At 48.2% G+C, this 21,179-nt stretch overlaps 9 protein-coding genes across 9 annotated transcripts; 5 read left to right on the top strand and 4 right to left on the bottom strand.

Moving 5' to 3' along the window:
- Positions 1 to 825: 825 nt before the first annotated feature.
- ASPGLDRAFT_66144 (DUF821 domain protein) lies at positions 826 to 2,223 on the top strand (the record flags this gene model as incomplete). Its single annotated transcript, XM_022548986.1, has 2 exons — positions 826 to 1,206; positions 1,288 to 2,223. 2 exons carry the CDS (start codon positions 826 to 828, stop codon positions 2,221 to 2,223), a joined length of 1,317 nt encoding a protein of 438 aa, XP_022401271.1.
- Positions 2,224 to 2,377: 154 nt separating this feature from the next.
- Positions 2,378 to 3,439, bottom strand: ASPGLDRAFT_125619 (glycoside hydrolase family 43 protein; the record flags this gene model as incomplete). Its single annotated transcript, XM_022540577.1, has 2 exons — positions 2,378 to 3,061; positions 3,134 to 3,439. The coding sequence occupies 2 exons, from the start codon at positions 3,437 to 3,439 to the stop codon at positions 2,378 to 2,380; spliced, it is 990 nt and encodes a 329-aa protein (XP_022401270.1).
- Positions 3,440 to 6,268: 2,829 nt separating this feature from the next.
- On the top strand, positions 6,269 to 6,604 carry ASPGLDRAFT_35068 (uncharacterized protein; the record flags this gene model as incomplete). Its single annotated transcript, XM_022544503.1, has 1 exon — positions 6,269 to 6,604. One exon carries the CDS (start codon positions 6,269 to 6,271, stop codon positions 6,602 to 6,604), a length of 336 nt encoding a protein of 111 aa, XP_022401269.1.
- A 588-nt stretch (positions 6,605 to 7,192) lies between these two features.
- Positions 7,193 to 7,396, top strand: ASPGLDRAFT_125315 (uncharacterized protein; the record flags this gene model as incomplete). Its single annotated transcript, XM_022540548.1, has 1 exon — positions 7,193 to 7,396. A coding segment is annotated over one exon (204 nt), but the record flags the coding sequence as incomplete, so codon positions are not given.
- Positions 7,397 to 8,557: 1,161 nt separating this feature from the next.
- On the bottom strand, positions 8,558 to 9,804 carry ASPGLDRAFT_1455067 (uncharacterized protein). Its single transcript, XM_022541853.1, has one exon. It carries the CDS (start codon positions 9,660 to 9,662, stop codon positions 8,964 to 8,966), a length of 699 nt encoding a protein of 232 aa, XP_022401267.1. The 5' UTR covers positions 9,663 to 9,804; the 3' UTR covers positions 8,558 to 8,963.
- ASPGLDRAFT_46465 (Zn(II)2Cys6 transcription factor domain-containing protein) lies at positions 9,759 to 11,775 on the bottom strand. The gene has a single exon (XM_022546449.1). The coding sequence runs from the start codon at positions 11,737 to 11,739 to the stop codon at positions 10,045 to 10,047; it is 1,695 nt and encodes a 564-aa protein (XP_022401266.1). The 5' UTR covers positions 11,740 to 11,775; the 3' UTR covers positions 9,759 to 10,044.
- A 706-nt stretch (positions 11,776 to 12,481) lies between these two features.
- Positions 12,482 to 14,691, bottom strand: ASPGLDRAFT_148498 (Ytp1 family protein). Its single transcript, XM_022541966.1, has 5 exons — positions 14,412 to 14,691; positions 13,683 to 14,335; positions 13,275 to 13,592; positions 12,819 to 13,202; positions 12,482 to 12,760 (listed from the first exon to the last, which is right to left on the bottom strand). Exons 1-5 carry the CDS (start codon positions 14,605 to 14,607, stop codon positions 12,581 to 12,583), a joined length of 1,731 nt encoding a protein of 576 aa, XP_022401265.1. The 5' UTR covers positions 14,608 to 14,691; the 3' UTR covers positions 12,482 to 12,580.
- A 1,162-nt stretch (positions 14,692 to 15,853) lies between these two features.
- On the top strand, positions 15,854 to 17,255 carry psoB (hydrolase psoB; the record flags this gene model as incomplete). The annotated part of the gene is made up of 1 exon (XM_022542711.1): positions 15,854 to 17,255. One exon carries the CDS (start codon positions 15,854 to 15,856, stop codon positions 17,180 to 17,182), a length of 1,329 nt encoding a protein of 442 aa, XP_022401264.1. The 3' UTR covers positions 17,183 to 17,255.
- A 1,891-nt stretch (positions 17,256 to 19,146) lies between these two features.
- Positions 19,147 to 20,386, top strand: ASPGLDRAFT_1454939 (uncharacterized protein). The gene has a single exon (XM_022541852.1). It carries the CDS (start codon positions 19,227 to 19,229, stop codon positions 20,253 to 20,255), a length of 1,029 nt encoding a protein of 342 aa, XP_022401263.1. The 5' UTR covers positions 19,147 to 19,226; the 3' UTR covers positions 20,256 to 20,386.
- The last annotated feature ends 793 nt before the right edge of the window (positions 20,387 to 21,179 follow it).

The raw sequence follows: 21,179 nt of genomic DNA, 5'->3' as shown, positions 1-21,179 counted from the left end.
GCGCGGATTGGCGCGGATTTTGCGGCTTCGCTGTGCCACTCTAACTTCAACGAGGATGGAAAGATCCGCAATCCGGTTCCAGGACTGTCAGAAGCCTTTTTGGAGGATTGGGTTGAGAGTCTGTCCGGGAGTGGTAAGGAGTTTGCTTTGTTTCTGAAGAGCATGATGAAGATTGATCCGGATGAGCCTAAGATGGCGAGACAATTGCTAGATGAGGCTTGGCTTGAGGACACTAGCCTCAACTAGCCTCAACTAGCCTCAGCTAGCCCCAGTCCATGCTATAGAATCTGCTCCTTATTGGCTGTGATTCGAGGCTGTTAAGAAGAGTTCCGATGCAAACCAATGCAAACCAATCAAACCAATCCACCAAGATACGAGAAAAATAAACAATTATCGTGAGATTCTGGCAATGACACCTTTCAATTTGACGTTTCTTTGAGGATATCTCCATCACTGTATCCTGGAGTGCATTTCCCTAATTCTCCTTTTCTATTTTGATTGCTATCGACGGTGATGACATCATCCAGTTGAATTTTGTCCAACTGTTCCGTGACACTCGTATCGTTATCACACACTCACCTCTCTCATCTCTCATCATCATCACCATCGGTCAGAGATGACCGTCTCTATTCTTTCAAAGTCATCATAATCTTCCGCTAAGTGCCGGCACATCGACAAAGCCAGCATCGGCATTGCAGCAGCAATCTCACATATTCTCGGAGCCTGTGATATCTCACATCAAGCCTTGTCCGGCGTACATATCCCCTTTTCGTTCTATTAATTCGTATATTCTCCGTATATATTCCATTTGACATGCATATACCAATGCCCTCACTCCGGGGCCAATCCCTGTGGATCCGCTGCATATACGTCGGCGCCTTTATATCCTTCATCATCCTTACCTATTTCCTCTTCGATAACCGCTCCAGCGGTACCGCAAAATACGTGATCAAGCCGTCTACGACATATCACGCGCCGCCATCACCGTTTGCCAATGATACGAATGCGCAATGGGAGTTTGTGGTCGAGCGCGATGCGGATAACCACGGGTTGTCGGAGGAGCAGTGTCGCATTGCGTTTCCGAAATTATATTTCGAAATCGACAAGTCAGCGGCGTTTAGGGAGAATAATCCCATTACGTTTAAGGAGTTGGATTCGATACCGATCGAGGATGGGATGGTGAGGGGTATGATTCATCATGGAGAGGTGTGTTCTGTTCCCACTTTGGTTACTTCGGAGAATTACCCCCCTCCTCCCCCCCCCCCACTAACTCGATTATTTCCCTAGTTGTATGTTATCGATTTTGCGAAAGTCACCGTCACGTTTACCCGAGGCAAGGCGTCGCTATACGCACTGCACCGCGCATTGGCTGCGTTCCCAGACCGGCAGAACCTTCCCAATATCGAATTCATTTATACCACAGAGGACATGAGCAGAGGCGAATCCCCCGTGTGGGCATACACAAAGCGGGATGACGAAGAGGGAATATGGTTGATGCCGGATTTCGGGTACTGGTCGTGGCCAGAGGTCAGCGTCGGGCCGTACAAGGATATCAGACAGCGGATCGCGGCGGTCGATGATGGGGGAATGACGGTCGATGGCAAGGTCGTTTCTGGCCTTAAATTCAAGGATAAGAAGAAGCAGCTCTTCTGGCACGGAAGTGTTGCTACGAACCCGGAACTCCGCGGCAAGTTGATGGACGCTGCTAGCGGGAAGAGCTGGTCTAGCGTTAAATCGATTAACTGGGGAGACCCGAAAGATGTCGAGCAGAGTCTTCTACCCATGGAAGACCACTGTAACTACATGTTCCTCGCACACACCGAAGGCCGCAGTTTCTCCGGCCGCGGCAAGTATCTGATGAACTGCCGTTCGGTGGTGATTTCGCATAGCATGATCTGGCGCGAAGCACACCACGCCGCGCTTGTGGCAACTGGCCCCGATGCCAACTACGTCGAAGTTGATCGAGAATTCTCAGACCTCGATCGTAAGATGGGGTATCTTCTTGATAACCCTGAAGTGGCGGAGCGGATTGCGAACAATGCTGTGAAGACGCTTCGGGATAGATATCTGACTCCGGCTGCGGAGGCTTGTTACTGGCGGCATTTGATCCGGAAGTATGCGGCTGTCTCTAAATTCGAGCCGGCGCTTTATGAGAAGGGTTCTGATGGGAAGGAGAAGATGCGGGGTGTTCCTTTTGAGTCGTGGGTTCTTAATGCTTCGTAACTTATGAGTATGAAGATTGTCTATAAAAGTGATGATTAGAACTGAATGAATGGTCTACAATATAAATCCCGAGTATAGGGCTGCCTTGTACAAAAATTATATGAATATGAATATTAAGCTATATACTCCAGAAAAAAGCCCCCCATAAGAGGAATCAAGCAATACTAACACTCTCCCCATCAATAAACACATTTGCCGCATAAGCACACCTCACATCATCCCTACAAAACGCATGAAACAGCATCTTATCTCCACACCCACAGACCGTCCCTCCCCCAGGCGACGTCAAGTTCAACCCACCCCCATTACCCTCACCCCCCTGAATCAACTTCTTCCCGGACTTGACAAACGGCCCCGTAACAGACTTGGATGTAGCGTAGCGCACATCATACAACGGATCGGTAAAGCAATGCGTCGAATAAAACAGGAAATACGTATCCCCGTGCAGAATCAAATTCGGCGCCTCAACCAACGGCCCGTCACTATCATCCCGGTCTAGAATCTGCACTGCATCGCCGACAAGCGTGAACCCGTCCTCTGCAACCTTTTGCAGTAAAACGGGTGTCGCGACGAGCGGTTCAACGCCGTTATTGCAGTCCCCGCCGTGCCCGATGCTGTTGCCGTCGACTTTGAAGACCACGTACCGACTGCCGTCTTTGTCGAGGAAACCCGCTGGATCGATGGAGCCACCTTGGTCTAGTCGGCAGGAGAGCGGGTCCGAGTTGGGGATGTAGGGGCCTGTGGGATCTGTGGATTCGGAGACGGCGACGCCGACGCAGTGGTGGCGGACCATTTCTTTGGCTTCGCCGGAGTAGTACAGTACGTATTTTCCGTCGTTCTGTCTCTTTGTTAACATCCTCATTCATTCATTCATTCATTAAACAAAGAAAGAAGGAGGGGAGGGGCCTACCCGTCGAACAACATCCGGCGCCCAATGATCAACTTCCGTCTCCCACCCCGCCAGCGTAGGTAGGGCTTCCTTGTCGAGGAGCGTCCATGTATTAAAGTCCGGGGAGCTGGCTACTTGAATTCGCTTGCCGTTACCGTTCGTCCCGAAGGCGTACCATGTGCCGTCATCTGCTTGAACAAAGCTGGGGTCTGGGAAGTTGGTGTCGAGGGCTAGCCAGGGGCCTTGGGCTCGGGGTTGGATTGGGGAGGTGAGGACGGTGGTGAAGAGGGTTGTTAGGCAAGCGGCTGACCATGTGAAGGACCACATTTTGGTATGTTTATGTGCAATGTTTTAAAATGAAATAGATGGGCAATTAAATGCGAGGGAAATGGGAATTATATAAAAAGAAGAAAAAGAAAGGGTTGTCAATCCCCTTCAGACCCAGGGAGCAGTCCCCTTATATAGGGCACCGTTCCTACTCAGACCCATCATCCCTTCCGGTAAAGTCATCTGTCAGTTGATTTCATTTCATTCATCTGATGGCCGAGCTTATGGGCCGAGATGCAGTGCATGTAGTGGGTCCGGCCCCAGTCTGTCCAGTCCAACCGTCGAGAACCGGACCTGCCTGTTCGTGATCGAGTAAGATTCTTTCTTAACTTTACTAGTGCTAGTGATTTGGAAGCCAAAGCAAGGCTTGGACTTGGATCAGGTGTGGATTGCGGCCAGTGACTAGCCGGAGATATTCCGTCTGCTATTGCATTGTTCTGGTTAGTTGACTCTGCCTAGTTGTCCCTGACCCGAGTATAGAATGATTCAATGAATCTTCCGAGCCGCAATTGCTGTCAATAGAGGATTCAAGGCGCAACGCAGCGGTGACCAAGACACTACTCCGTACAGAGTGCTAACAACGCATAAGACAGAATAGTTCTCCTTGGTTACAGTAGCGAATACGGGTTTTGGGTGCCCAAAAACCGCCAGATCCGGGTTTTATTGCCGGGGTGGGATGGGGTGTGAATGTGATCGATTCAGTGCGCTCGGAGTTTAATGGAGGCGCGATAATTGATGCATTAATTGTCAGCCGCAAAGCCAAGAGCCCAAGGACCAAGGAGAGGCCAAGATCTATACTCCCTAAGCATGCAAGGGCATGTTGACCGCTCATCGACGTGGCTGCTCGGGTCTGGCCGGATATTGACAATAATAAGCTACGGATGAGTTTGCCAATGGCGGTGCTGTGTTGGGGAGGGGAGGGCGGGAGCGGCTCAAAAGCAAACATTTTAGTCTCTTTATTCCGTAAATCCACTTTGTACGGAGTATACTCGGTAGTGACCACTTGTTGTCCGCATACCATCGCTCCAGTCTCCATTTCTAGGACTAGGACAGGCCCAAGACAGGATGATGCCTGAACACGCCTAGCCGAGGCAACCTACCAGGCATACTGTCCCTCGCTTCGACGGACTATACCTGCCCAACTCGTATTCGGAATACTCCGTTTTGTCTTTCTAGCCGACCTGTCTTGTCCACGAGACACGTGGGAGAAGAGAATTCTCGGTCAGTTATTGAGTCGATGTTACTCAGTCTTTCTTTGTAATGGATTGAGCAGGTCAGTATCTTCTGTACCCCTACTCAATATGGTTGATATGATGTGATCCGACCAGGGAAGATCATTGTCGATAATGTCGATACGAGATGCATCTCGACAATCCGATTTGCATTCTGCAGAGCGATTGCCCGTTCCACCAAACTGCCGCTTTTCGAGACTTTTTCGAGTCGTGATGTTGATCCTTAGTCAGGCGAAGTGTAAATAGCCCCTCATCAATAGGGCTCTTCTTCCCTTCGAGCGACATTCAGGTCGGGAGATCGTCGGCTATATTCTTCCTTTGTATCACAACACTCTGTACAAGTACAGTAGCCAGTAGATATTCCACCATTCCCTGTAAAAGCAACCCCAAATCCAGTTCCGGCGACCAACATCACAGACCGAGTCACTCCCCCATCCCGGCCCTCGATTCTATTCCAATGACTCAATCCCGTGAAAACCTCGAGTCCGCCCACCCCGCATTGTGGATCGCCCGACCCGATCACAAACTAGCGTGGGACAAATGCCACCGTTGCAGTTGATCCTCGTGCGGGATGTCCAACACACTTACTTCTACTATACCCATTTAGTCTTTACTCCGTATGTACGGAGCCATCGGGTCGGGGCTGGTCACACGGAAGGTTTCTTTTTGCGGGGAAAGCAAAGGCTAGAGAAGTCTAAATTGAGATCACAGACCGAGTTTTCTTCTCTTCGGGTTGTATTGGGGAGAGAGTCATGGGAGGGAGAGATCAGGTGTGATATCATAGTCCGTTAGTCGGAATGGATGTAGGAGGATGGAAGTATAGTTCTGCATGACACGGTTAGTCTCTTGGTCGGGGGATGTAGAGAGTAAGGGAGATGCAGGGAACGGTGGATTATCCCGCGGGTGAAGTGTTCTCTTGGCGAGTGCTGTGAGGTGTACTAGTATGTATGTTGCTATACGAACTTGATTTTCTACTGCCACTGGAACTTTCCCCTTCTGGATGCCACCACTTCTATGAGGGCGCTCAGGGCCTTGCTCACTGAGTATTGTCTGTCACAGGTCAGTACTCAGTGAGCACTCAGGGCCTACTCAGGGCCTACTCAGGGCGCACTCAGTGATCAGTCACATGCACACTGAGTTACTCACCCCTCGTTATTTTGCACAAGTAGTTTGATCATAGCGCCATATTCACCATCCCAAATACCAACGCTCGATCCTGGAACCCATATTGAATGGCGCAAGCCAAAACAAGTGTATATATCTCTAGGCCGTAATAAACGAACTGGGCATCCAGATTTCGACGAAGCTATAAGTACGTGCCTATCCCTCCCATTCTGAATGCTTTGTGGCCCATGAGAGTTCAGGATTCTACCAAACATTTTCACACCCGTCTCTGCTACCCTCCTGCTTGTTAGGAGCGATTATATATACGTTATTGGTTCCTTTAGCGAGGGATTTCTTGTTAGGCCGATCAGATTACGTTTTAGCCTGCGAGAATTCATTGCTATCGTACGCTCAATCATCCCTGAAAGTGCCGCCCCGATCGGTAAACTCAGAAGACCACGAAATCGAGATATTCCCCAGATAACTCGACATTATGCCCCCAAAGAAGATGCCCCCAGTTCTCCAAATGGCGACTCCAGGCACCAAACAACGCAGAGCCAGCGACCTCTTTGGTGATGCCGCTGAAAGCTCATTCATCATGGACATAGACGACCAACCAACCCCAACACCAATCAATCCAGACCCAAACCGGTATACACAACCACAGGAGACCCAATCTCCTAGCCAGACTACTCAACCGCTTCCCGAAACGCCTCCTGCTCAAGGGGGGGGACGCGTTGAATCAGGGCACCCCAATGTCCAAGAACCTGCCCATCATCAAGCCAAAGAGCCGGATCAAACTGAGCTTTTGAAATCACTCATCAAATAGGTAGATGAGTACAGAACTGAGGTCTGAAACCTTAGTAAAGGCAAACAACCTGAGACCAATCTGGGAGGAGTGGATAATCAACTCATTGAGCAACTATCCAAACTGTTTGCGCAATCAGGTGGCCAATCAACAGTTGACAGAGAAGAAAAGAAACTCCATCAGCTTGCCAAAACCCATTGGCGAGATACCAAACGCCTCCATGGCCGAGAGAACTATTCTGAATGGAAGAAAGATCTCCTCATTGATGTGGATTATATTAATGCCCGCGATGTTTTGCTTCGTCCAAAAGAAGTGCCTAAAGAAACTCCTTTGCAGTCAGCAGTGTACAACACATCTGTATGACTACTACATACCTGCATATTGGACCGCCTGACGCGTGATATTCTTCACCAAGTCCAAACAGACCATACCCAACACCCTTATGACATCCTATCCCGTTTGGACACTCTATATGGCGTCTCACCTGCGGAAGAACGTTTACTCCTCATTAAGACGCTCATGAATTTGAGACCCCAAGGCAATACTATCTTGATGATTTGACAGTGGCAGCGAGTAGCCACAGAGATAGAACGGAAGGGATATACTACCTCTGAGATATGCCATGACATTGGCATTGTCTTGTTGGGTGATTTTCAAAGGTCTTTCATCTGTACACAGTTGGATAGCCTCTTTGCAGTGTTGAAAAGAAGTGCCTATCATGAGCTGGATATGGATGAGGTGATTGATCAAATGGAAAGCCGTACTCCATCATCACCCAACACCTATCAACTGATTTCATACACGATATACTGACAGGAGCTTTGAGACCCAACCAATACCACTCCAAACAATCCGAATTCGACCAATCGGAACGCACAGAAGGGGGGGAGTAAACCTCAGAATGGCACACCCAACTCTCCCAAACCACCAGGAACCCCATCAACACCATGACGGTCTACTTACTGCTCTCATTGCAGAAAAGGACCACATTCACCAGACCAATGCTGGTCTCTCCATCCGGAACTTTGCCCCCTGAAGTCTGATGAGTCTAATCCGACAACCAGTTCCAACTCCACACAAGGTAGTCAAATTGCCAGACAATAGCATCCATAAAGTGGAAGGAGTCAGAACTATTCACCTACCAATAGGAGAATGTGTGGTAGAGTTGAAGAATGTCTGATATGTACCCACTTTGCATTCTCACTTATTATCATTCAATCAGTTAGAGAAGCAAGGATTTCACATCCAACTCACCAATGACAAACCTTACTGATTCCGGGTGTCAACACCAGACCTATCAGTTTCCTTCCTCATCTCTCAGACAATTGAGGATGGCGTGTTTGACCATCTAGAAGAGGAAAGAGGAGTGATAAATGCAGTCACTGATAACTCAGACTCAGATGACAACAAATCCCAAAATTCAACCCCAAATAGGCCTCCAGTGTCACGGGCTCGGAATAGTAGATAATATTGAATCAATGTTCCTATCTAAACTATTGTAGCCATCGACGAGAATCTCGAATCTGGAAAACGGAATCTATCTAGAGGAAGGAGAGGGTATTTATCTGGACGCGGGTTGATCTGTGACATATGATGTGTCTCATATGATACCTCATATGTGATACGTCTGAGAAAGTCTCTCCCGGTCCTATAGCGTTCGACCGTCACAGAGGTGTTGAGTTATCCAAGCATTGGTTATATTTCTAGTTCGACTCGTATGCACTTAACCAACAACTCTGCTTACGAGCACAGTTGACCTTGTTCTACTCTTGTGGCCTTACCCTACCACTTAAGTTATCGGATATCATTATGGAGCCTGGCTGGGGCGATATACCAAGCGACACATTACTATAGATCAACGCGGTGTTGATCACAGGTTTGTGTGAACCCTAACTACTACGCTAACTGAACAGCAGGATAAGACGACTAGGTATCCAGTCCTAGCGTACCACAACGAAGGTCTCGTATCACTAACACTAGAACAGACAAAGGTTACGAGGAGAGCCGGGTCGTAACAGTTGCAAACAAGCATTAAAGTATCTAAAGTTGCTTGCTGTAATAAGAGTTTATGCTAAATAGGAAACATGCTGGGGGGGCAGTGCCAAGAGGCCAAACAAAGATAGCAGATTGTCTCATATCAGAGTCATTTGTAACGCAAACTCAGATTTTTGCTCTATCACCGACAGAAAGCTTGCGCTGTAATTGAAATAGGATAGGTGTCAAAAAAAAAATCAACCCTATGCTTCATTAAAATGCTGAGAAAGGAACTTGAATGGGATTGAGTTTAGTAGGCTCAATCCAGTTTTTCAATTCGAAAACTATTTAATAATGTATATCCGGTCTTTCCTCATAAGACCGCTTCTTCCGTGATCCACTAGTATCATGCGATCAGAGCTGTGTCCGAGATTACTTTGAAGAAGTTAGAAAAGGTGTAAGCTAAAACCAAGTGCATCACGTAGAGGCTCGGTCTCCAGCCTGGGGCAATACCAAGCCGCTCGAGTGGTTGAAGAGAATATAATGCCGCCCCAAGGAGATTCAAAAAGACAATCCGACAGTATTCAAAGGCTAGTAGCGGCAACGTGTTTGTTTTCTCCGTCAGGGCGTAAATAGTCGACACCAACGATAGCAGAACGAGAGACACAATAGTAGGGAAATCGGTTGCGCATGGTGTTCGCGCCAGATTCACAGAACACAAAATCGATGATGTTGCCAATTGCGATGGTTGTAAACGCGGAGATGTACCCGATCTGAATTGTACTTTGGGATGGAAACAAGAAGACAGTAGCAGGAACGGCGGCTGTCCAAATAAGGAAGAGAAAAAAAACCCCAGCTCTACTGTCTGCCACTCAACGGCAGAATCGCCCTGGAAAGCACGGAGAAATCGGTAAAGAAGGCCAGAGAAGCACCACAGAACGATGCCAAAACTGAAGAAAATCACCGTCAGGATATTAATGGAAGGTGAAGAGGACAAATGCAGAATGAAAAATTGTAGCACGAAGAGCGAGAAATACGCTATACCGCAAAAGCTGGTAGTAGCGTATTCATACATTGTGAGAGGTTGTGATTGCAAGTCCAACATTCGAAATATGTCTGGCAACTGTTGGATATTTATATTCGGAAATGAGAGAAGAGCTTCTGAAACCAGTGCCTAGTTTCCAAGGGAACATGAATCAACTTTTTTTTTTTTTTTTTTTTTTTTTTTTTGAAGGTGTTCGATGCCTTGCCCCTCATTTTCAAGCGGGCCAATGCATCTGACCTTTCAAAGAAGCCTTCAAAAAATGCATCCCGTCAGTTCTAGGCAGTGAGTTTATAAGTTTGCTTTCATGCAAACATCACGACGATTCATTTAAGGCCTTGGATGACGGTGACATGTTCTCAGTTTTCAAAGGGGGGAAGTCTTTTCATGCGGTCCCACCCTCGGAAGCAGGTAGAATGAATGGTTGAGTTAGCAACAAGAGATGCTATGGTCCACTCATGAAAATTGCACCTTTCCGAACTCCTGTTGCTAGGTTCTCGGCCATCGTATCTGAGGACCTCGGGTCAAGAATCTTCGACAGGGAACCGCGCCCGTAATGAGTGCTAGCCTCCACAGGGGGGATGTGAAGCAGCGTGGTAACCCGCAGGAACTGATCGCGGATCCACTCGTATTGCCCCGGTCTGAAAAAAGTTCTCATCGGTGGACCACACTCTTCGAAGCAGAATGTCAACAGCCGGCTGAGTGGACTCATAATGTGCCATGGCCCTTGGGCGATGATGTGGCGCCTGTGCTCGTCCACCGCCACCCGAGGGTCGTGGTGGTAGATTTGTTTGTTCCAGTTTCCGTTACGACCCGGAAAGTGTGAGCTTGGAAGCAAAATTGTGGGGTCAGCGAAGTCGGCAATGCTTAATGGCTTGCTTCGATTGCCGAGATAGAAGGGCACACTATAACACACACCATCGACCAGCTCCTGCAAAATGTGCTGAAGCTCGGCCAACTCCTGAAGGTTCGACGACATGCCATCGCACTCGAAGTCACTTTGCCAAGTGTTCAAGGTGGCATCGAGCAAGCTGAGTTTAATCTTGACAATCAAGATACGTTGAATGCGCCACAAGTTCCAGATTGCTGCGATTTGACAGGAGGGGTAGATCTCGCACGTGGATTGATAAACCGGAATCGATGAATCGATGTTCCACCCATTTGTAAGTTTCAGTGGCTGCCAATGGTCGGGCATGCATTGTGCCCAAGTAAGCAATTGTTGATCGACGCGTCTTGTCTCGGCAATGCATTCGCTCAGAGCTTCCGGTGACAACGTAACGCGACCACTCTGTAGTCCCAGCTTCAAATGCCTGGCCTGTAGCCTAGCAACAGACACTCCGATGGCATCAAGTGCAGCACTTGGGTTACCTGATACGGTGAACAGGCCGTTGCCTCCGATCCACGAAGATGCGATCGTTTGCAATTGTCTTCCTTGGTGTATTGCCGAGCATATTTCTGTATGAAGAATAAATCGTCGAACATATGCACTTGCGCCTTCATTGTTATCGCCTGCATTGGCAAATGGAAGGAAAGACAATGCCCCGTTATGGTGTATCTGCGTGGATGGGCGAAGGCCGTATATCGCGACGATACTCTCAAATAGCTGCAGTGATACAACCGCCAGCATCGTTGCTGCGTTGCCCCATTCACGGCGGTCCTGTATTGTACGCCGAAGACACTTGACAGCCTGGGCGTAAGCCTCCTGCGGCAGAGGAGAGTTGTCATGTCGCCAGATAGACAGTACTTGTGACGCGACAGCTGACACAGCTAATGAGAGTGCGGAGTCCTGCCGCTGCGAGCAGTAGATTGGAATGAGCACCTCGAAGAACCCGCGCGCGGAGCTTATGTCACGACCAATTCTGGCGTAATGGTGAAGAAAAAACGGCACGGCCGTGTCGGTTTCACTCAGTGGTCGCAGGTTATAGGCTCGGTTCTGCTGTGTGGCGCCTCGGACCACAACGCTTTGGGTGCCAAACTTGTGGTTCTGGTCTTTGAATTTGAGATTTGCATACTTCGTCTTGTAGCCTCCACAATGAAGCTGGAGCCGCTGACACGCCTGGCATTTCGGTCTTGCCTCGTCACATTTGACGCGTCGTTCTTTGCAAGTGATGCACCCTCCTGAACGCCCGCGGTTCACCATATTGGCAGCAAAGATGCCGGAAAGAGAGAGCCCTTTGGCATTTGCGGCGGGTGGACTATTAAGCGTCATCTTGTCAAGGCAGCATTGAATCAGCTCCACCATGCTTAGTGATGTGGCGAAGCTTTCGACAGTGGGCGCAGTCAGTGGCGCAGTCATTGACGGATCATTACATGCCATGCAATACTGGACCAATAGCACCCCCGGGTTATGAAAGAATCAACTATCATGGCCAAGGTGCTATGTTGTTCATGAGGCTTCGGGATTTCTTCGTCTTTTGTTTGTCGTTCAGAGCTATCGCTTTCGCGTGTTGCGCTACGGAATCTATTGACTAGGACGGAGTTCAAGTGGAATATAAATATATATAGGATTATCGTCTAAGGAGCGTTAGAGACATTTGTAGCCACGTACATACGTCTAGATTAAATCACAAATCCACATAAGACGAGCTGGCGACATTTCCTCATGCGTCTGTCTCTCCCCGGACCAGATCACCAGAACATATCAAACAAACCACCTCACTATTAACCGCATCGTGTCTGTAATGAGAGGCATCCGTTCATGAGAGGAGACGACATCCAGCATAATAAATCCCCGAAGAAATTCGAAAATGGGAAAAAAAAAAAAAAAAAAAAAAAAAAAAAACAATAAGCCAATATTTTAAGGGCTATAAAACTGTTTTGAAAAACAATATTAGCTCGCAGAAAATATTCAGCGGTTTCTTCCATATGTCCGTGTTTTTTTTCTCTTTTTTTTCGGCGTTGAGTATGGCGGGCTGAGCGAAAAAGGAGTGATCAATAATAAGCGCGCTTCATAGCCAAGCAAGAATGTTGTCACTGTAGATTTAGGCCGGAAATTGAAACGTAGCCAGTTGCGGAGCCATCTCCCTTCTTGTTGCCCACGCTTTGATGGCAATAATGAGGGTCTCCCAGGCCATTACAAATACCGTTAAACTCATTCCCACAGTCATTGTGAACATGGATTCTATTTGGTAGTAGATCATGGTTTCGACAATGTTCCTGGTCTATAGTCGACGATCAGCAAGGTCGCATTTAATACCAATTTCACGTCGACAAACTTACGCTCATCATAAATATGAGACCGCCACCCACCAAGCAGAAGGAAGCGAGAACCTCAGTGGGTGGACGAGACGGCAGGTAGGAAGTCGGGGGCTTCAAGAATAGGATGGCATAGGTCAAGATTCTAGAGACGGCAAACCCGCTCAAGAGATTACCCCATTGCTGATGTACCATGGACGAAACCATAGAGTCTTGATGATGCGATCCCATTATGGAGCCTAGGAAAAGGATTACCAGGGCAGGCATCGGGTTGAGCGACACACTTTGCGAACTGGGAATGTGCCAGGCCGAATCAACGTGTCCATGGGCTGCAAACTGAGAAGGATACTGCAGGACGGTGCTGTTTACCCAGTTCTTGACTCGTTTGGACTCGAAAAGCATACCACACTAAGCAAAGAAACTTTGGTTAGCAACGGTCCGAAAGTATTAAAAAACATTCCAGAGAAGACTGGATCTTACCAATCCACCACCGAAGAATAAAATAGAGATGGACACATGCTCCAAATCCCGGGCAGTCCATTCGCCACCCCAGCCCGACAGATGTTCCAGGAACACATTCGTGACTCCATACAGGAAGATCACAAGGGACTCGACGAATTCAGCCGAAGGAACTCTGGCCTTTGCCTTGCCAACAATCTCTGCAGCGGGCTTCACGTTCCAGGACCAGCCCAAGTCTGACCAGCAGCCCATCCATCGTCCTAGCGTCAACATACCGTACCAGAAGAAAATTCCGCCCTTGATGAAATGCGCAAGCCCGTTGAAGATTTGGATGCCCCTCTATAGAATATGTATCAGCACAAGACGTTCTTGCGTGGGCTACATAAAGGACAGGCCAGGGATAATATGGGTTAAGAAGAAAGCACCTACCATGATGCCGCCATAAGTCACACCACCCGTTGCAATGGCAATGAAGCCAAAAGGCAAGAGGATTCTGTCGATAACCATGTAAACCACGTTGAGAATACCCAAGACACGACTGGACACCATTCCCGGTACGCGACTGGCCAAGAAGCGGTCGACGAACGTGTTGCGAAGCCAGCTGCGAGAACCAGCAGGCTTTCCACCATGCAAGTCATCCTCCTCTGGCTTTTCAAAGTCAACGTAATCTGCCGACGGCGGAACGCAAGTGGGCAAAGAAGGGCCACTGTGGATAGAGGAGTCACGTTCCGTGTCCTGGCCACTATCTCCTGACCAGCTGTATTCGTGAAGCGCACTAGTCGGATAGGAATGCGCGTGGTGGGCCATTTCATCCGTGGACACGGGAATGAATGCCGCACGTTCAGATGCGGCGACATCGGCATCGCCTCTTCCGGCGTAGGTGAAAATCAATGACATAGCCATCTGAGCACAGGCCACACTCGACGCGATCCAACCGATTTTATGATGAGCATTGTTTGGGTACAGGTCGGGAGTTTGGTTATTGTAGACGATACCAAGCAGCATTCCGAACGCGTTGACGATCAGGAAGAGAAATTGCGTTGGCAGCGCAAAGCGCGACCCGGCAACACTGAGCATAACACCTATCCATGACCAGGTCAGTCCTGGCTGCTGCAGTAAAAAATGAAAAGGAAATAAATAGACCAGTAAAGAGTATACCTGCAGGAAGAACGAAGCACCATCCTAGAATCATGAGGGCGACATGGGCGACGATTGTGCCAGTGTGATTCCCGTAGGCAAAGTAGCTCATTGGCGAATCATCACTGCTGACCTGCGGGGTTGCAGATGGTTGGGCACTGGGTAACGGTGTGGGATCACCGTGATCGCCGTGAGACATTCCACCACCTATGTGCATGTCATCGTCACCATGTGGGAGGGCACTCGCAAGTGATGCAAGTGCCAGAGTTGTCGCCAGTACGGCCAAAAATGATGCGCGCCTCATGGGGCAAGATGATTCAGGAAATTTACCTCAAATAATGATGACTTGAGATTGTACAGACCCGGTCAGCCAAAAGATGGGGGTGACGAAGTAGAAGAGTTGTAGACCCTTTTAACTCGAGGACCCTGTCTCTTCAGACCAAACTGCACCAGTCTTAGTCTCAAAATATAGCCTGCAAGCAACGACAGGAATATGGCATAAGGCAGCAGACAAGGGGGAGAATCCAGAAAGAAGGAAAAGGCCAAATGCCTTCAAGAGGGGAAGAGAGAGAGAGGAGTAAGAGAAGTAAGGAACAATGAAACGAGAAGAGAAGAAAAGAAGAAAAAGTAACACAAGCAAGTGAATAAGAAACAAGTCAGGAGATTATCATATCAACAGATGGATTAGGCATCTGCAAAAAGAAAAGACCTTTTCTTGGAACCATTCTCATCTGATGCTTTGAAGCAACTTACCCCCAAAATATCCCTCACAAGGTTCTATCAATCCATAGCCCTAAATCACCCACCGCCTCACCTTATATCCGCCTTCCACCAATAGACGACATTAGTCGCAAAACATGCACCCGATTCGGTTTAGTGTGGCACTCAGCCAATCCGGGTGGACTATAAGCGTCATCTTGTCAAGGCAGCGTTGAATCAGCTCCATCATGCTTAGTGATGTGGCGGAGCTTCGACAGTGGGTGCAGTCAATCGGCGGAGTCCTGCGCATTCTTGGCGGGCGCTGCCCTAATCACCCACCCCACCTTATATCCACCTTCCACCAATAGACGACATTGATCGCAAAACATGCACCTGATTCGGTTTAGCGTGGCCCTCGGTCAATCCGGGGGGAGTATCATAGTGCCTGCGCTTGATCAACTGCTGGTTATTATCATCCTAATTTTGGGAGGGAATGGGGGGGGGGTAAATCATCGAGCTGCAGACTCTTTGGTACCGTCGCAAAAAGAGTACTTTCTTCGGCCTACTTGCCACTGGTTTGGATGGTACGAGGTCAACACATGGTTGCCTTACACGGAAACAGATTTAAATGAGTAAGTTAGTCAAAATATATAAACCGTCGGAAGCTGCTTCAGATCATGGCATAAACAAATTCAATCAAAATACTGAATACACTCGACCATCGGACACCAAAAAAATCACTTATTTCATTTTCACCCTCCAATATGAGGCTCTCCATTTGCATCTACGCCTTGTTGGCAGCATTTTCATCCTGCTCTTCGGCAGCTGGGGTGAATAAAAGCAGCAATACCCCCACACTGGAGCTGAGCACAGACTCCGCCTTCAACTTTCAATATCTCATTGCGCTCGGTGATGCCATAACCGGAGGATCGGATATCGCCCCTGTTCTCGGTGCTGCCAAAAACATCAAACCTGGGGACATGGATTCGTTCAGTGAGCAGTTTTACAAGCTCGCCAATCGTACCAAGGAAATGGCGGAAAACCCAGAAAACGCATACGATCCGGTCAATGTGAGAGACACATGGTTCTCTGCTGCCCAGTACTTCCGTCGTGCGGATATCTACCTGCATGGCAACTGGAGCAACCCACTGATAAACTACCTGTGGACAGAACAGACTGCAGCCTTTGATAAGGCGCTGGCTTCTCTACCTGTACCTGGCCAGCGTGTTCGCATTCCCGCCAAGAATGGCAACTTCACGATTGAAGCAATCTGGTACAGTGCAACAGACAGCAGTAGCCACCAACGGCCGACCTTGATTATCGGAAATGGATTCGATGCAGCCCAAGAAGACTCATACCATTACTTCGTTGCTGCCGCCCTGGTGCGAGGATGGAACTGCATTACTTATGAAGGGCCAGGTCAACCTACTGTGCGTCGTGACCAGAACATAGGTTTCGTCCCGGATTGGGAGGACGTTGTGGTCCCCGTTGTGGACCATGTCCTCTCTCAAAAGTCCCAGATTGTGGACAAGCGCCGCCTGGTACTTATCGGAAATTCGTTCGGTGGTTATTTGGCTGCACGCGCGGCAGCATTCGAGCCTCGACTGTCCGCTGTCGTCCTCATCGATGGTGTTTGGGATCTATATGCCGGATTCTCGAGACAGATACCATCCAACGTCATAGCTATGTATGAGGCAGGAAACTATACCGAGTTCGACAAAGAGCTTCTCTCGCTGCGCAAAGCTGACAAGCTCCCCACCAACACGGCTTGGGGCCTCGACCAAGGCTTGTGGTCGTTTCGCACGCGCTCGCCTTCTGACTTTTTCAATCAGACAAAGCAGTACCGACTAGGAGATGTCGTTGAAAGAATCAACATGCCGGTATTTGTCGGTGACGCCGAATTCGAAAATATTTTCCAAGGACAGCCGCAACAGGTCGCTGATGCAGTTGGTGATAAGGCAACTTGGTACCGGTTTAATGGGACTGCAGGCTATCATTGTCAAACCGGGGCTGGACAGGAAATGACGAGAACAATATTTGCCTGGATGAATAAGACGCTGGGCGCGGTGAATAACCACAATCTGGAGAGATAAACTTGGTGTTTCCGGATGTGTATAGTGAAGGTGGTGCAAAGGTACCTGCTGAGAGGGCACCGTTGTAAAAGACCTGATCTGGCTCGCCTTGGAACCGGAGAAAGATTTAGGGTCACATTATGAATTAGGACAAGAGAGTGAAGACTGCATTCAGTGAGACGCTTTCAAATATTTGCCCTCAATAATAAGTGAAAAGACTCGTACATCACCACTGCCGAGGAGCTCGTGCTTCTTTGGTGAGACAGTGTTCACACTAGCCAACGCATCTCCCCCAATGCAATTACGCTTCTCTGGTGCAACAGTATTCACACCGGCCAACACAAATTACTCGATGCAATCTACAGCACACTCAACCTGCACTTCCCTCCAGCGGGATCATTTTATATTCAGTTTCCACTGTGCAGTCTGCCGCAGAGCTCAATGGCAAATAGAAACAAGAGTAAACAAAAAGCGGGAAGAGGAAAAAGACATGGTTCCCACCTGTCAATGCATTAGTGTCATCCTTCGTAGGTTCTCGTAAGCCATAGGCTTGTGTTCCATAACAAGAGGATCCATTCTGGGAATTCTTTAGAACTACAGGGACACTCGCAAGAACTCAAGGTTATTCCCAAGAGCCAGGGGACTCCTACGGCACCAGGGTGTAGTTCCTAAGAATTTAAGCTTGCTCTGAAATGTGTATGTATTTTCCCTTTCATGTGACACATGGTTATTTCCGGCAATTTTTGGAAGCTTTTCCCCTTGAAGCTGGAATAAGTGCATACCGTTAAGGACTAACAGGTGTAGTGGAAGCCAAGAGAACATAACAAACGAGAACGAGAGACCCTGGGAATCCTCTGAGGCAATCAATTCTAAAGAGCAGCTGGTCCCACTCCCATGCCCCCCCCCACCAAACCAGAATGTACCAGTCAAGAGATTCTGTAGCACAACACATGAGATTGCCAGTCTTGAATGACAAGCAAAAGACAAAGAAAACCTGAAGCCTCATGAACATAGGAGGCTTAGGTCATCTTGGCTATAGTGACTAACGTATTCCACGGGCGAACCGCGCATACGGCCGAGCCGCGCACTCTGCATTCCCATATAAAACTGAATGATATCCCTAAGGGCGATTTTCGCCATATGTTTGATGGCTTTCAACGTAGGTAAGACTCCTTTCCCATCTTACTTCATATTGAACATTGTACTGAACTAAATTTCAACGCTTTGAATTTTTTCTAAGAATCTCGAGCTGGTCGACAAGGTCCAGGAATTTACCGAAACGTAGAGCCGTCACGCCTGGCACTCGCATGGATTCGCGCGCACCCCAGCACACCTGGCTGTGGTACGATTATCCCCATTCCCGGAGTCACTGTAGCCTCACGCGTCGAGGGAACTGCAAAGTTGCTTTGCTGACGATGGAGGAAAAGGAGCAACTTGACAATATCTTGAGGTCGTTTAATGTTCAAGGGCAGAGGCAAATTCCGGGGATGGAGTCTATTCTTTAGACCTAGGTAATTGTCCTGGAGCATATGTAGTATCCTGCGAAATCCTCGCTTGACTAGCGTGTCTGAACTACAAATGTCGCATTTCTTCATTGCAGTCCTTTGAGGTAAATGGATGATGTCACGTGTTATCCTTTGTTCACTCTTGTACTTCTGCCTAAGCGAAAGAAACTTTTCGCCCTTCTTTTATAGCTATTCTTCTTCTTCTTCTCTCTCCCTCTCTCTTTTTTTTTTTTTTTTTTTTTTTTTTTTTGCACTGCATCTACTAGCGTGGAATACTACAGGTGCCAATTATCCCTCATCAATTTTCTATCTTTCCAGTTGCTTGTTTTATCATCTCTTGTCAGACCGGCATCATGCCGCCAAAAAAAAACACCTATTTCGACATGTTGAGCACGAATGAGCTAGTGAAACACTTATCTCAGTTCGCAGGCGTGCCAGTGCCCAAGGCGGATGTCAAGATCATGGGCAAGTGCAATATTACAGGCTGCAGTCTCGTGTACTCTGGCGCAGAATAGGCTTTCAAGGAGGTTGGGCTGTCCTGAGGCACCGGCGCTAACCTGATGTGCATGAAAGAAAACTACCTCAAGAAAAAAAAGTTAAGCTCCCTTCTCACTTGGCCATGTATTCTACTTCTACTAACTTCTAATCTAGGGAAGGCGGATGAAGCGGGACTGGCTGATTATGAATCCGACGAGCGTTTGAAAGCGGCCTTTCAAGCCAATCTAGCCCAGTCAGACGGAATTCCACGCGTGAATATCCAGGAAGGAAGTGGCAATACCACAGACACTCAGAAGAGCAACCAACGTCAGGACGAACAGTTTGCGCGACAGGTGAAAGTTGCCCAGCAGCAAGCCCCAGAGCTTCGCCATACGGCAAAGCTCAGTGTGAAGCAACGTAGTCGGGTCATTGACCTTTTTGATAAAAGCTTCAAGGGTCTAGACGATGCAAAATCCCTGCTCTCCTCTCCGAGCATCTCCGTGAGACTTCCATTTCCATTCTTGGGGACCGAGATGCCTAAGCGATTCATGGTCCGTAATGACCAGGGAAACTATCATTACATGGGACGGGAGGTGTTCTCTGGCCTCGTTGATGCTTTTAACTCAATGGAAGAGGGTTTTGGCCATCCAAATCTCTGGGTATATGGCCTCATGGGCTACGGGAAGTCGCACCTTCTTGCAACCCTCACATGTTTTCTCACGGCATACGGCTATCGGGTCGTGTACCTCCCAGACTGTCGCATATGCCTTGAAGATCCTACGAAATACCTGCAGCAATGCTTGCTGTTTACTTGGAGTGATCTCCCTGAGAAGGTCGAGGAAATTGTTAAACTGCAGGACATGAACGAAGTTGCCAATTTCATTGCCAATAACTGGTCCACCTCCGTTGTATTTGTCATGGACCAAATGAACGCCCTAGATGACGAAGATGAAGTCTCAACAAAATCCCACGTACGCCGTTCGCTCAAAAGATGTCGCTCTGGGTTGAAGACAGTACTCAGCACTTCGGCAAATAACATCTCCTTCCACCGCATAACACTCGAATGCAACGACCACGAACCCGGCAGAGGCGATAGACCCCGAACGGCATGATGTTATAGCAAAGTAACGTCCGTAGCTTCTTGGACAAACCGAAAGATTTCGGAATGGAGTACATAGTAAGCATAACTTAAAAAGATGACCCCGATACGATTGGCGAGCAAGTGGGTCGCATACAGAAGGAATCCGCGGGAAACCCCGAAGATTTTCGGACCTCTGTCACCTCTACCACCAACAATGCTATCCCCGGTATTTCCGTTCACTGATGACAGACCTAAGTCTCTGTCCTTTCCATTTTTACCCATTATATTGCACTCATATTATGGAACTAGTGGCTTGGTAGTGGGCCCCAGAAAGAATCAAAGAGTGTGCACTGGTGTAACTGGTTTTGCACTCCTCTGTACCTTCTTCATCTTCGCGCGTATATAGAATGAAAATATCGAGATATGAACAAGATGATGAGTGTCCAGAGGACAACGGAGCTTATTTATGTGCTGTGTAGAGCTCTAGCAGCCCTGGACGCGAAATAAATACCCAACAGCACTCTGCTTTCTCTGGAAACAATGAGATCTCTCTGACCATTTAGAAGTGGGATCTACATATGGCTAGCCGCCTATTGTCATTTCCAAATCTGAACCATTTTGATTCTGGTATCTTCAGAAAACAGCAATCGATGAGAAGGATTCTAGGCCATATCATGCCTTTCCGTCTGCGGTAGAAGTTGATGCGCCTCCCTGATCCGACAAACACACACCAGGCTGGGGCATGATATCTTCAATCATCTCCTGGACCGGATGAGGGTAGTGCGACGTCTATTAAAGTTAGGGTACTATAGAACAGTTTGAATTATAAGAAGCAACAAGGGATGGCGTCTGTAGTTCAAAGAAGACAACTATATCTCATGAGCTCAACAGCTCTAGAGGATGAGATCATCCCATAGTGCATTTTTCCGTGCATCACTCTTATTGAAATAATGTA

Source organism: Aspergillus glaucus (assembly GCF_001890805.1).
Source record: "Aspergillus glaucus CBS 516.65 unplaced genomic scaffold ASPGLscaffold_9, whole genome shotgun sequence".
NCBI lineage: Eukaryota > Fungi > Ascomycota > Eurotiomycetes > Eurotiales > Aspergillaceae > Aspergillus > Aspergillus glaucus.
Note: the sequence above shows the minus strand (reverse complement) of the source record. Positions and strands in the feature narration are given on the sequence as shown.